The sequence below is a fragment of the Fistularia commersonii genome, chromosome 24 (assembly GCF_037954325.1).
Source record: "Fistularia commersonii isolate RoL2024-O1a breed Wild chromosome 24, RoL_Fcom_v1.0, whole genome shotgun sequence".
Lineage (NCBI taxonomy): Eukaryota > Metazoa > Chordata > Actinopteri > Syngnathiformes > Fistulariidae > Fistularia > Fistularia commersonii.
In genome coordinates, this window is record NC_141307.1 from 3,070,194 (window position 1) to 3,085,131 (window position 14,938).

The 14,938-nt window shown below is 44.0% G+C and overlaps 1 protein-coding gene across 1 annotated transcript in view; it reads left to right on the forward strand.

The window, feature by feature from the left end:
- Positions 1–5,222: 5,222 nt before the first annotated feature.
- The window catches only part of fam135b (family with sequence similarity 135 member B), a 35,282-nt gene continuing 25,566 nt past the window's right edge, over positions 5,223–14,938 (forward strand). Inside the window, exons 1-3 of the mRNA XM_086171393.1 lie at positions 5,223–5,443; positions 11,762–11,858; positions 13,920–13,999. Coding sequence (XP_086027519.1) covers positions 11,782–11,858; positions 13,920–13,999 — 157 coding nt within the window. The 5' untranslated portion in view covers positions 5,223–5,443; positions 11,762–11,781. The remainder of the gene's footprint in view (positions 5,444–11,761; positions 11,859–13,919; positions 14,000–14,938) is intronic.

Sequence of the window (14,938 nt, forward strand, 5' to 3'; positions counted from 1 at the left end):
AATTTGAGAAACAATGGTTTTCAGTCAGGAGGACCAGGAGCCCCGGGTGCTGCAGCCTTATTGATTCAGGCGGCCATGTGGTTTTACGTAATACACGTTTAACAGCTAAAAATATGAAGGTCGACCACTTGTTAGGATGTTACGCAACGCGGATTGATCGTCTGCGTGGCTACGTCCAAGGAGCGAGGAGGAGATCTCGCGTCCGGGTTCCCCGTGCAGATCTGGATCATGTGTCCGGTCGGGGGGATAATTGAAAAATCGCGCTCCCGGGAAACAGTTAGCGGTTATTCATCCAGACGGAAGCCCTCGTGACTCGCGCTCCCATGACCGATGCCCTTCAGTCAGACTCCAGCTTTGGCGCCGGACGCTCGCGGAGCGGGAGGTTGTTTTGGTTGGACGGCCGCAGCTGCGAGCAGCCGGTCCCCGTGGCTCCTCCGCACCCCGGTGAGTTCTTGGCATTAACCGCCGTCCGCTTTGAGATTAGCAAGCGTGAGCTAATGATGCCGCAGGCGACGCCTTCCTGCACGACTGGTGACTCTTGCAACGCTCCGCAGCCTCTCCGCTACTGTTAGCTGTCATGCTTCTGCAACGCAGGGTTGGTTTAGTAGCGCATTAGCAAAAAGCTGTGAGCTGGAGGCTGCTTTGGTTTTGAAACGGATTTTTGAAAAGAGGTGTTTCCCGCCCGTGTGATGTAGCGTCGTGATGTTTAGCAGACCCGCGGCGGGTAATCCTAAACATGGCCCTAGCTCCGAGATCTGACGGGGCGCCCACAAAATGCCGCCGCCAACCAAAAGGATCATCGCGGTGCGATGTCAGCTTCAAAATACCTGCGGTGAAAATGAACCCAAATCTGTGTTTGAGGCAATAAGGATTTATTTCGGAATAAGTCGTTTTCAAAGGGCGCTGCACGTGCTGAGGGTGAATCCCGAAAAGTGTGCTGCCACTAATGCTTCAGGGCATCTTCAGAAGCCTGCTAACACACAGCTAACGTTGACTGGAGCGCTTAATCACAGATAACTGCAGCATAATGCAGCTAGCAAAAACATCTGGGCTCAGCTAACCACTAGCCACAGAAAACTGATAGTAACTCAAGTCCAAGTTAACTAAAGTAGCAGTATAAATTGAACCAGAGTATAAAAGGTATAAATGTCAGTCACATACAGTTACTGGATACACAGTAAATGCTAACTGAAGACAAGCGCCTTAGCTAATTATAGTAGTTAGCAGTCATGCTGCAAGTATTATCTGGAAAGGAAGATGTTAGCTACCCACTGTAAAACAAAAAAAACAGAATAAAACCAGGTTTCTTGATTAAGTAAACTAGCATACAGCTAATTTTAACCAAAGACCAGGACTTGCAGCTAACAACAATAAACATCAATTTATGCCTCAGAGCTAATCAATGTAGCTCGCTAACACACATAGAGCCAAATGATGACAAACAAACACAGTCAATACACACTTCAGTTTTTCAGCTAGCTTCAAAACAAAAGCGCTAGCATTAACTCAAAACAAGCGTTTATGCTACCGACACAAACCGAAACTAAATGAGTGCGATTCAGAGCGGTAGCTCACAACTGTGCGTGCAAGTGGAGCGATATTTAGCACTTCGGCTAACAGGATGGACGGTACGACCCAAAGGCGGGAAACACTGCAGTCGTTTCACAATCGATAAGATGGGATGTTTGACTGACTTCCATCCCGAACCACCCGTGAAGCTGTTTTGTGACTTCCTGTTTGGCGGTTTTATCCTGTGACGGGCGTGAGATTTGGTACTTGGGTACTTCTGATGTTTGAATAAATGGAAAATGCTAAAATGCTAAAAGATATAACTGGTTTTGTACATGTTGTCGCAATTGATCACGTGATTGGAGGACTATGATATGTGATTGGTCAGAAAGTTGGTGTCGCTGACGCAGAAAGGCTGCAGTCGAAGTTGTCGATATAGCTTTGGAAATCTCCTATACGTTCCTGCAGATTGTTTTCCTTCCGGTTTCCAGGAAGCATCACTAGGATGCGGGGCTGTTTTGTCGTTTCTGGTTGTTCTAGTTCACTTTTTGGCTCGGGCGCCACATTGACTTTTAAAAATTTGACAGACGGGCCGGCTCAGCACAAGATACGATACAAATAAAAACAAAAACAAAAAAAAAATGTGTTGACAGTACATATCAGACTCGTCTGACATTTGTCTGAACATCGTCTGACATTTGCTTAGAAAATAAAACCAGCTTGGTTTTGAAGGTTCTGACGTTTGCGTGCATTTCACCTTTTTTCCCTCGTAGCTTCACATCCGGCTCATCCATGTGTAAGTGAAGGCTAAATCAAAAAGCTAATCTGTGTCATTCAGCTCAGGAAAATTCACAAGTAGCTCCGAAAATAAATGAAATAATCTCCCATTTGAGCTCCGGCGTTCATTGATCCGATCATTCAATCATTCACATCAAGTATCAGTTATATACCGATCTTTGGCGGGCCGGATTAAAAAGACCAACGGGCCGGATTTGGCCCGCGGGCCGTAGTTTGCTGTTCTGGTTCATTTTCCAGCTTAAGCCCCGGCGCGGAGGCCGTCTAAAGGCGGTAAACATGCCAACGTGACACAACATCTGCCACGGCACACAACTTTGTTGTCACTCTGAAATCTCTGACTTTGACGGATTGTCAGGACATTTTATTTATTTTTTTGCTTCGCCGCCCGTCTAGACGACAGATAACGCGCGGGGGGATGAAGTTGGCACATCCCGGCTCAGCCGCCCTCCGCATTACATCACCCACGATGCACTCTAAATAATTTTCTCAGATTCGACGCCCCGTGACGAGGGGGCAGAAACCGCCGCTCAAATGATGAAGGCTTTTTATATTTTCTGAGCCGATTCAAAATTAAAACCCGGCTAATAAAGACCGGCGACGTCGGGCAGATCTGTCCGATGACGGACCGCGTGGAGACCCGTGTCCTTGCGGCGCGTCGCCTCTTTGAGCGTCCGCCAAATCACACGACTCAGGCCGTACATTCACGATGGGCCTCTGAAAGGAATCAATCAATATCCTCGCTATTAATCAAAAGTGCTTCCAGCTGATGGCGGGAGCGAGCGAGCGAGGAAGGAAGGGGAAAAACACTGACAACCTGATGGAAAGAAACACTCAGGCTGGAAAGAACCAACCGCTGTTCTTCTGTTGACACCCTGCAAACAGCTTATAAGGCAAAGACGTTTGCATTGTTACGTAACACACACACACACATGCATGCACACACACACACACACACATGCATGCACACACCCTTGTCTGGTGAGTGATTAGTCTGCGATGAGATATTTGAACAGGACAGATGGCATTTTAATGTACCTGGTTGATGTTCGTGTTGCTATGGCGACCGCATCCGTTTACTGTCCCGGCATCAATAAAAGCTACATCTGATTTCCCCCCCCCTCCTCCCGACCCATGTGGAAAAGACAGATAAAGTTTATGATGCTTTTGAGGTTTATCTTCAAACTGGAGTCTCAGTGTTTGGTAATATTTGTCGTTATTATTTATTGTTGTTTTGGGGGTCGCAACGCTGCTACAGCACACTGTGACCGTCGAAATAATAGATGCTTTTCACCTTCTTTCTGACTAATTAAATCAAATTACATTTTAATCATCAGCTTTTTTTCCGCTGTATTTTCTCTCGTTTAATTTTCTCTGTATTTAAGTTTTTTTTAATTATTGGTCAAATTTTGTTTGAGATAATTGTCATCGAGTTATTTAATTTTTAGACAAAATAATTATTTTTTGGGGGGGACGGCGATTTTTCTGCTGAATAATGTGGATTTTATCTAATTTCATCAAGTTTTTTTTTCATTATTTGTGATATTTATTTCTGCTAATTTTCACTGAGTTATTTAATTTTTAGCTTTTTTTTTAGAATTTTTAGATAATATAATATTCATTAGAGTTGTTCTGTAAAGGAGGGGGGGGATTTTCCCCTCAAAATACTGCTCATTTTTCAAGTTTCATTTGTATAATTCTTATCAATCTGGACAAGGGGGTGAAATGTGAGTATGGAGCTACTGAAGGTCCTATCTTTGCTCCTCTGCATCAAAAAAAAAAACGATTTCTCTGGCCTGGCCACTTATTAGCGTCGTCAAAGATAGATGATCCCACCCCGAGGGGCCAAAATAAGACGCTGCACCTCCCTTAACCTCCATTCTTCGTCCAACGACGGAGAAAAAAAACCTCCGACCGGAGCTGTGGATCGACCCGACCTTCAGAAGATCAGTGAGATCTTTAGTGCCGCGGCTTTTGGAGGCAGAGCTGGAGATGTGGAGGATCAAGAACGAATCCATCGGTCAGATGTGCTTTATGTTCTGGAATTAAACATTCTGGACGGCTTGGACCTTGACTGAGGAGAGATGGTGGAGCTCCGGGTAGAAGGATTGATGATGTTAGAGGAAGCAGAGGGTTAGATGGTGGAAGATGGTTGTTTGTGGCCTTTGAGAGCAGAAGAAGAAGATGCTAACTGGAATAATGGAAATATAATAGATAAACAGGATGTGGTTTTAAACAGGAAGCAGGAAATGGACAGGAAGTAGTTTTATTTGGGGTTCTCCAGCAGGTCTCTGAACATTCGTCGCCCTCCGACACACCCTCCGATGGGTTCGTCCCAGGAACTAGCATCGTAGTTTGCGGCCCGTTTCCATGCGTGTTGCTAAGCAACGGGACGACAACGACGACGGGAGCTGCGGCGTCCTCGTACGAGGACCGGGATTTGCAGCCGCGGCGGGGAGGACGGAGTGCGGCCCGCGTCCTCACTCGAGGACCCGAGGTCACGGTTAGCCGGGATCGTCCAATCGGTGAGCAGAATACTGAAGGGAGCGTCCAATAATCCGGGCTCGTCGGCTGATTTCGAACCCGTCGCTCCGCTAATCTGCACGCGCTTTGCAACCAAATTTCCCCTTCCACGGCGTGCACGAGCTATCCTTTGTCTGGTCGCGCGCTAATCCCCCCCCCCTCCCGTGCACGGGAAGCGGGAAGGGGGGGGGGGGGGGGTTGTGACGTCACCTCGCCGGTCTGGACACACACACCAGCAGGACACACACACACACACGCGCTGCTCAATATTAATATTCCACTTCTGATCGCTACTATCCTCCCCTCCTCCTCCTCCTCCTTGTCGTCGTCGCTGCCGTTGTGCGCAAAAGCGAGTCAGGGACGCAGAAATCTAACATCAGGGCTGAGACGAGCGAGAGAGAGAGAGAGAAAAAGAGAGAGAGAAAGAGAGAGAGAGAGAGAGAGGAGGAGGAGGAGGAGGAGGAGGAGAGGACTGCAGTGCATGCAGGCTCTGGATGAATAACCATGGCAACAGCAGCAGCAGCAGGAGAAGCGCTCCTATAAACATTGCAAGGCGCGCATCCGCCCGCAAACCTTCCCCGGACCCTCCTCTTCATCCTCTTCATCCTCTGCCAAGGTGAGACTGACGCCCCCCTTAAGGGTGTGTGTGTGTGTGTGTGTGTAATGTGGTCGTAGCTGCAACAGAGGGCTGTTTTGCCATTGTGTGTGTGTGTGTGTGTGTTTTTCTTTCGTCGCACGCCGTCGTCTTTTTCTTTTTCCACCACCTCCCCTTCCGTCCGCCGTCTCCCTCCGATGGCGAGGGTGGTCGCCATAGCGACACCCGGCTCCGGAGGGGTCGGCCCCCTCGTCCCTGCGCCGCGCTGCTCCTCAACTTTCCCGGCAGATTCCCCTCCGGCGCAGAACTCTCCGACGCCGGCGACGGGATCCAAACACTTATTTCCATTTTTCTTTTCCGATCGTCCGTTTATTCTTCGCGGGGAAACGGGAGGCGGATTTTTGTTTGTTTGAAAGTGTGTTTTGCCGTCTGGGGGAAGGTACGACTCCTGATCCCCGGTCTTCTGGAAATCTTGGGAAATTAACTCTTTTTGATTGATTGATTGATTGATTGATTGATTGATTGATTGACCGGCCGACCTGTTTGAAGTGACCCCAATGATCGATTGAAGTCCGATGCCGGTTTGAGTTTCTGGATATTTTTCCCAGAAATCTGATTCAGGGAGTGGGGGGGGTGATCGATTGATCCATCGTGAGTGCCGGTAATCGATCTGTTATTGATTATCATCAGTATTGATTGATTTTGCAGTTACACGGCCCATGAAGGGACTGTCATAGTTCCGGGAGCAAAAGATCTGCTGCTTCTTTTTATTTCTTTACATATTAAAACACTTACAGTCCAATTTTTCTGTTGATTTTTTTTTCCTAATTTTCCAAATTTTGGCTCAGTATTTAATAATGTTCAAGTGGTTTGTAAATTATTTTTACTCATTTTTAACATGAAAGTTTCAGTCTCCTCATTACTTTTCTTTTATTGCACTTACAGTCCCATTTTTCTCTTTTTATAATTTTTTTTTTCTAATTTTCCAAATTTTGGCTCAGAATTTGAAAGTTTTTAAGATATCTGAAAATAATTTTTAACACGAAAGTCTTCTCGTCATTATTTTTTATTTTCTCCAATAAATTCTTGATGATTTTCTTCAAATAGAAATTCTTGTTTTTTCTATTAATGTTTTCAAAATCCTGTCAATTATTGATCAAATCATCAAATTTTAAATGATCGTTTTTGGATTTTCTTTCCATTTATTCATCTATATCTTCTTTATTTTTGGTGTCATTTGCGTGTTTCTAATGGCCAGCAGTTTATCTAATCTTAATCCGTCAGGTTGTTGTTATGTAATCCCTGATGTGGCAAATCCCTCCGACCTGTGAGATTCGGTTCACCTGAGCAGCCGCGAAACGTCACGCCGGTTCTAGAACCCCGAACCAGAACGCCGCCTCCGGGCGCCATCGCGGTGCGGCAGCCATGTTTGGATAATCCGGCCCAGATTAGATCATGTGTTCGGTCCAATATCATTCCTCTTCATTACTTACCGGACACTTGTGATGTTTGGAGTGCACATGAGTTATGTAATCCTCACACACACACACACACACACACACACACACACACACGCACACACACACACACACACAAGCACACACACGCACGCACCGGAGGCAGTGAAATCTGTGTTTTCCACATGGTTACTTCATCTTTCTCAACAACAAAGAGCTTAATTCGCCACTGGAGAGGGTTTTGGCCAAATGTGAGATTAGGAGCGTCACGTGAGCGCCGGCCGGCCGCCCGCTGAGGACGTCGCTGCGCTCGACTTTTAACGCCGCTGGTTTATCGTCAGTATTATTCCTGGGATTAATATCCGTCTCTCACGATGAGATGAAAAATGCTGGAAAAACAGGCTTTAAATGATGACGATCGGCTTCTAAAAGTATAATCTTGTAGTTAAACAAACAGAAGACGAATTAAAAAATAAATAAAATTTGAAAAAAATAGAGGAAATGGTTAAAAGTCAATGAGTAGGGATTTGAGAAAGGTATATTTTTGTTTTAAATTAAACAAAGGCATTTGAAATTTGAATGGTTGAAACTAGGTCAAAGGTCAAAGGTGAGGTCGTACCATTGCAGACGGATGACGGGGGGGTTGGGAGGCTGGTATTTATTCTGGTGACGTTGAAAACTGACACGTGTGTGTGTGTGTGTGTGTGTGTGTGTGACGTACATGAAATAGTAATCTCCGAGCAGATGGTGTTTTTTTTGTAACGATTAGGGTTTAACATCCCACAGTGAGAGAGAAAGTTTGAAAGCTGACGCCGCTCTTCCCGGTTTATTTACAAATGAACCGCCCCGGGTCCGAGTTTCAGAACGGACCAATCAGAATCAGAGAATCCGCGCCGGCGTGGAAAATCGCAGATTTGAAAGCGTGAGTCCCACGTGTTTTAAATAGATTACTCTGTTTTTTTCAATTTGCCAAAGAACGTCAGTTTTAGATTAAAATAAATACTATCCCTACAAATCTGGAAATTTTTTGTTTGATCCAATTTTAAGCTTGTTATGCCACAAGTGACCTGTGTAGAAGAAAAAAAGCAGAGGGGAAGAAGAACACTTGCAGGAAATGGTCAAAACGACCAAAAGATGATAATCAAAAACTAAACAAAAAAACAAAGAATAATAGAAAAAAATAAATAAAATAAAAATACAAATAAACTTACCCTGAAAAGTGGAATTAACCATCTGATTAATCCCGTCAGGATGATAATCCGCTATTGTTTGGATATATGAAGTTTTCATGAATAGTTGCTTCCAGTCTGAGGATAATATGAATTATCTTTGTTATGATGACGATTATTGTTGCTGTTATTGATACAGAGATCAGGGTTAAATGGAGGAAGATGATTGGCTGAGACAGAATGAAGCAGCCAAAAGGAAAAGAAGATGATTATGATTGTTATTATTATGATTATTATTATGATTATTATTATTATTATTATTATTATTATTATTATTATCACATATGAGCTCTAGGGACGAGATGTGACATTTCAAATACGCAAAGTGAGACTACGGTCTCATCACGAGATGCACATTCTGGGTATTGATCATAAACTATAGATCAGGATGAGAGCAAAATCCAATTTTCCTCCCGGAGAAGCTGAAGGTCGTCTCCTCGTGGACAAACGGCGCCGGCGGAGGAACGCCAGGCACGCCTGGAGAGGACAGGGAGGCGGTGGCACTTGTGGAACTGATAAGTGACTTATAGGACAAACACTGGCAGGACACTATTACCCATTAACTGGTGCTTTTTAAAAGTACTCTTGTAATATCTAAATGCAAGACACACACACTCACACACACACACACACACACACACACACACACACTGAGGCATCCAATGGCTGCAAGTGACAAATGACGAAGTGTCTTTGAAAACGTTGGTGTGGGTGTTTTGTTCTGTCCGTCGCTGATTTGATTAGGTTATTGATGAGTTTTGCTGCGGAGGCTGTTAATGAGATGGGTGATGTCCGTGTGTGTGTGTGTGTGTGTGTGTGTGTGTGTGTGTGTGTGTGTTCTCCGCTGCCATATTGGAAACAATAGATTGAATTGCGTGGAGGACTGTGCGTTCTCCTGCTCCTCATTGCCTTCCAAACACACGTTGGGAGACGTGCATGTAGCCCATCCCACACACACACACTCACACACACACTCAGGCAGAGAACTGGTGTCATTGAGCGCCTCACATCCTCATTTAACCGTCTCACATCCGGGAACTGGGCTGCAGACGTTGTGACGGCCGCCACCTCCCCCCAGCACTGCCACTGAGGTGGCAGCGAGTGTGTGTCGACCCGTGTGTGTGTGTGCGTGTGTGTCTTGGTCTGCAGAGTCAGCAAACACAGCCGCGGAAATTGTCAGGTGTGTGTCGACTGCATCCCTTGCAGGTCGCCTTCACGTGCAACAGCAAGGATTCCTCCATTCATGAATAGAACAAGGCAAATATATGTTTATATGTTTAACATTAGCATTAGCTAATATGCAAACACATCTTATTAGCACCTTAAAAAAGGCTTATAAATATTTCCACGTGTTGATAAGCATTGATTAACTTGTAGGAAAGATATTCCCATTATATCAAATGCTTAAAAACAATTGTCGGTCCTTGTTCGCGTCCTATTATAGTTTCATTATAAACCTCCTACTGCAGTTAATTTTGCACGTACCCGACTTAACACTTGCGAAAAAGAAGAACAAAAAAAAGGTAAAATAACAATAAAAGTGGCTGACGAACCAACACGGATCACGAGGGCGGCGCATCACAGGTGCCGATAAGGAAAGGACAAAAATCCAATTTTCCCCCCGGAGGCGGTGAAGGTCGTCTCCTCCCGGGTTCGACTCCAGAGAATCTCAGAAACACCAGAGAAGAGGAGAAATCGGGGCGAGACTGTCGGAGCCGTTGTAATACGAACAACCTTTATTTAAAAGTGTGGAATTACTTTTAAAAAAATCCAAGTTTTGACGGATCCTCAGGAGGGCCATGAAGGCCCCGGCTAATAACAACGTTGTAGCTGTGAGGTTCACGCCTGAAAAAATGCTTAAAAATAAACCAATGAGCAATAAAGTGATACGTTGTAAGGTTTACAAAGCAGCCCCATTATTTTATATATTTCATTTATATATATTATTTCTCCAAGGATGTTCAGTTTGGAAGTAAATACTGGAATGCAGGCCTGCAAATTCAGTATATTCAGTCTCATGCTAATGCTAACGCTAACACACATTTCCCAATATCAAATCTCAGGGTAAAACAGCTGACTCCTGTTGCCAGACCATAATAGTTAGGCAAATAGCACAATAAATAATAATGTTGATAATCCTAATTATAATAATATAATTTGTGGTTGTCTGTTGGAGTACTTGTTGCGCTGCAGTGGAAACGTTTGACCCTCTGGGTTCACCGCGGAGGTCGCCGCGGCAACAGTAAATAACAGTGATTTTCCAGTGAAAATCACATGCACGCACGCACACACACTCCTTGGGCCGCAACACCTGGATCCGTGGCCGTCGCACACCTGAAAAAAGGTCCGAAAGCAGCCGAGAAATGTGTGAAATAAGTACATCTGCGGGCCCAGCTGGCTGCGCTGGTTCCTCCTCGCAGGAGAAGCAGGAACTCTGCAAACCCCCTCATCCAGATTCGCCTATAAAAAAACAGTCATTCGTGCTTGTTTTTGAGAGGATCTGCCTTCGCTTGACGGACAGGACATCCCATAATAAGGGGTTGCAGTTTTCCGTGCTGTGTTTGTTCTTGATTTGCTTCGATTGGACTTTATTTTTCGTCTCCTGCGACCGCTTCCTGTTTTATTTTGAATGGTAAACCCCGTGCGTTCCCATGGTGCCCGATCAGGCCGAAGAGAATCTGCCGCCGGTCGGCGGAGGGAGATTCACCTTTCACGGCGTCTGGGTTGGTGATGATGTGATAGGATGGGATGCTGCGGCGAAGGGCTGGCCGCGTGCCCGTGGGCCACGTGCGCGGGGAAAGGCCGAGGTCGGGGAGGCGGAGCTTGGAAATTCAAATTTGAAGCCCAAGAGCAAGAAGCAGGCGAACTGCTAGCGGGCTAACTGCTAGCGGGCTTGACGGCTCGAAATGGGATTTTCCTGCATCCTGGCGTCGCAATCGCCACGGCAACAGGGGTCGGGGCCTCTGACCCTCGGAACTGTGTCATCTCGTACTCGACTCGCATTCTTACTTCCTGCTTTTCTTGGATTTATCACCCGAGTCAGTGGACCGTGTTCTGTTTTTATTACAGAATAGATAGTCTGTTTGGATTGTAATTTTTTTAAATTGATAAAACAGCCCCGATTTAGTATCCTCTTTTTATTTTACAACATTTATTTGTTTATTTAATTGTTTTTTTTTTGTGTTGTGTTTTTATTCTTCAGCAATATCCTGTTGATATTTCAGCTATTTCATAACCTTAACTTTTTTTTTTGGTATGCGTGATGCAAATGGTGCTTACCTCATTCAAAAATAAATAAATGAATAAAAAATAGATAAATTGAATGAGAAAACGCAGTCATGGAATATAATTTGTTAAATCACGCAGATCATAAAAAAAAAAAAAAAAAATCTTAAAAATTAGATAGGGAGAAAAGTTGGCTGAAAAGATATGCTTGTTTATCTGTGGAGGTTATGAAGTCTCATCAGTGCAACGTGTGTGTGTGTGTGTGTGTGTGTGTGTGTGTGTGTGTGTGTGTGTGTGTGTGTGTGTGTGGAGGGCTCTCTTTCTTGATCATGTGACCGCTATATTAATCTGGCAGTAGATTAATATATCTGGCAGTAGTTGTGACCCCCCCCCACAATGTAACTTGTCCTCTCCCTTCCCCATGACAGGTGATGAGTTGGATCGTACCATGTCTGAAGTACAGGGGACACTGGAGTTTTCTGTAGAGCTGCACAAGTTTCATAATGTGGATCTCTTCCAGCGAGGGTAAGATGGGCATTAAAATCGAAAAATAAAATAAAAACAAATAAATAAAATAAAATAAAATAAACAATTGAATGAAATGTATGTATTTTATAACTATATAAACTCTATACAGAGGATAAAGGCAGGATTCCAAATTGTCAGTTTTGTACAATGAATGGAACTCAAGTCCTTATCTTAATATGTCCCTTTGATGATGAAAGCATATGGCATGTATAGGCATATATTTCAATTTTTCAAACCATTTCTGTCAGACAATGCCTGCAGTTCCTCACAAATCCAGCGACAAAAACAAATAAAAACCGCAAAAGGCAGAGTTCAGATTCATCCTGCATCTCATCCTCAAATACTTCATACGTCCCAAAGTCCAATATCTTTGATTGACAGGCGGGTAATCCGTTGAGTCCATTCCCTCCGCGTCGTAAACTGGTTTTATCTATCGACCTTCAAAACATCCTCGCGGGCTGAGGGTCCCGCCTTGTCGCTGAAGTCCCGGCGCAATGTTTACAACCCCCGTCCCCCCCTGAGACCCCGGACTGGCTTTCGCGCAAAGGCACGTCGGGCAGTCGGCACGGTAACCGTGTCGACGCCCATCTTTGAAAATAAGAACGGATAAAGATTAAAATCCTGCTAGTGTCTGCAGGATTCATCTCGGCCTCTAAGCAGGGGCGCAACGTCTCGCCGTTGGTCGATCCCGGCTGATGTCGGTCCAGCCGTGCATCGTAATCTACGGCCTTGTTTGACGTGACGTGACGTCTTTATTTGTAATGAACTGTTCCTCTAAAAATACATGACGAATTAATATTAAAAATGAATATTAAAAAAGAATCGATGAAATTACACCCTAAAAATACTGTTGAGTTAAAAGAGAAAATCTTGTCACTGTGGGAAAATTTGGCACTAGAATTTATATGAAAATATTATTAAATTTTATTACATTAAATCAACATTACTGATTTTGCCTGTTTTTTTTTTTGTTTTTTTTTGCCAATATTTTTGGGTTTTTTAATAGAAATAAGAAAAGATCATCAAAAAATCATTTTGTTTTCAAATTTTGAAACAAAAAATACATTGCAAAGCTTCTTTTTCATTTTTTCCCTGCATGTTTTTTTTTTTAAACCCACAGTATAAAACCCCCAGATGCACGTGACATTGATTTCAGGCAGGGGGGCCACAAAATATTTTTTCGAAGGCCGCAATTGGCCACAAAAAGAAAACAAACCAAAAAAAAAACAACAAAAAAAACACAGGCTGAAAAAGAGCTTTAAGGACTGAAAGTGAAAGTGAAAGTAAACAGTCCTTGTTTTTTTTTTGTGACAAACCCTGGAAAATCGCCTCGGTTCTGTTTGCATTCCAGGGACGATACACACCGCCAGATATGTGTATGTGTCAAAAACTTTATTGTCAATCCTGCCATATGTCACACATACAGAAAATAGCGTTACTTTAAGACCCACGGTGCAAAAGTACAAAAATGATAAAGAATTTGTCACAGAGAATAACCAACAACGACAAGTTATGCGGAGCTAATGTGTCATGTTTGATTTGTATGTGCGTGTGTGTGTGTGTGGGGGGGGGTATTTAAACACACTTATGTGCATCATTTGATAGTTTGTATTCCCAAATATGATAATATATACTATAATAAGAATATACTGCTCAAAAAAATAAAGGGAACACTTGAACAACACAATGTAACTCCAAGTCAGTCACACTTGTGTGAAATCATCGTGTCCACTCAGGAAGCAACAGATTCATTTTGACTTGTTTTAAGGACATTACATCATAGTTGGATCAGCCTGGAGTTTGTTTTTACACTTTAATTTGGAGTGTGATTCCTAATCCAGACCTCCATGGGTTGATACAATTGATTTCCATCGATCATTTTTGTGTGATTTTGTTGTCAGCACATTCAACTGTGTAAAGAGCAAAGTATTTCATAAGAATATTTCATTCATTTAGATCTAGGATGTGTTTTTTAAGTGTTCCCCTTATTTTTTCGAGCAGAGTATAACAAATAAATAATGCTTGATATGTTTTCTTCCTGGCCTTCGGGCCGTTCAGGTTCTACCAGGTCCGAGCGGGGTTGAAGGTCTCGCCTCGAGTCCCGCACAGAGTGACGGCGACGACGCAGGACAGCACAGGTAGGCCTGGATTTTTCAAAACCAAACACGGAACCCGGGAACCGGCGAGAAGCTCCGGAAAGACTCGCACGTCCGACGTCTGTCTCGCTAATGCTAGCTAACTTAGCAACCGGCTGAAATCACACGCAAAGATGGAGATGCGGTGAGATTACGCCATGTTTTCCGATGCCAAGCGACACATCGGATCGGGGAAATAAGCATCTTGGAAGTCAAAGTTTGGCCAATTACAACCACATCTTCATGCTAGCGTGCTTTCAGAGTGGGATATTTCTGGAACGCTGGCTGGTGTTTTCTCTCGTAGTACAAATCCAGCCCGTCGTCTCTTCCAGCGACGCTTCTGATGATAAAAGAGGCTCCCTCTTCGCTCCCGTCGGATCTTGTTGTTTGACGGCGCCGAGGAAATGTGACTCCACAAAGGAAATGGTGTCATATCGTTATGAGCGCATCCCTCTCTCACACACACAAACGCTGCCGGACATTAATCTTTGAAATCTGGGAAAAGCCGTCATTCCCTGTGGAAAACCGTTGGTTTTCTCCCGCTTCGTACCCAGGTGGGAGGGAGGGAGGGGAAATAAGACCCAAAAAAATCACAGATCATCTTGGATAACAAAAAAAAAAAGACAATTATCCCAAAACAGCTGGAGTAATCATTGAAATGTATATGTTTTGATATTTCTGAGTATAAATGTACAAACATGCTCACACTATACATGCATGTGTTTTGTTTCTATCCTCCCTATCAGAGATGTATTGGGGAAGCAAATTCAGAAATGATTGCAATAAATGATCTTAAAACAGTGGAAAAATGACATTTTCTAAGATGAATCACCCCAAAATCACGCGAGAGGACCTGAAAACCGCGAAGAATGGCGGAAAAATCGCTACGTCCCGCTGACACATCCGCTTAGCTTATTTGCGTCGAGCATCTGACGTGCGATT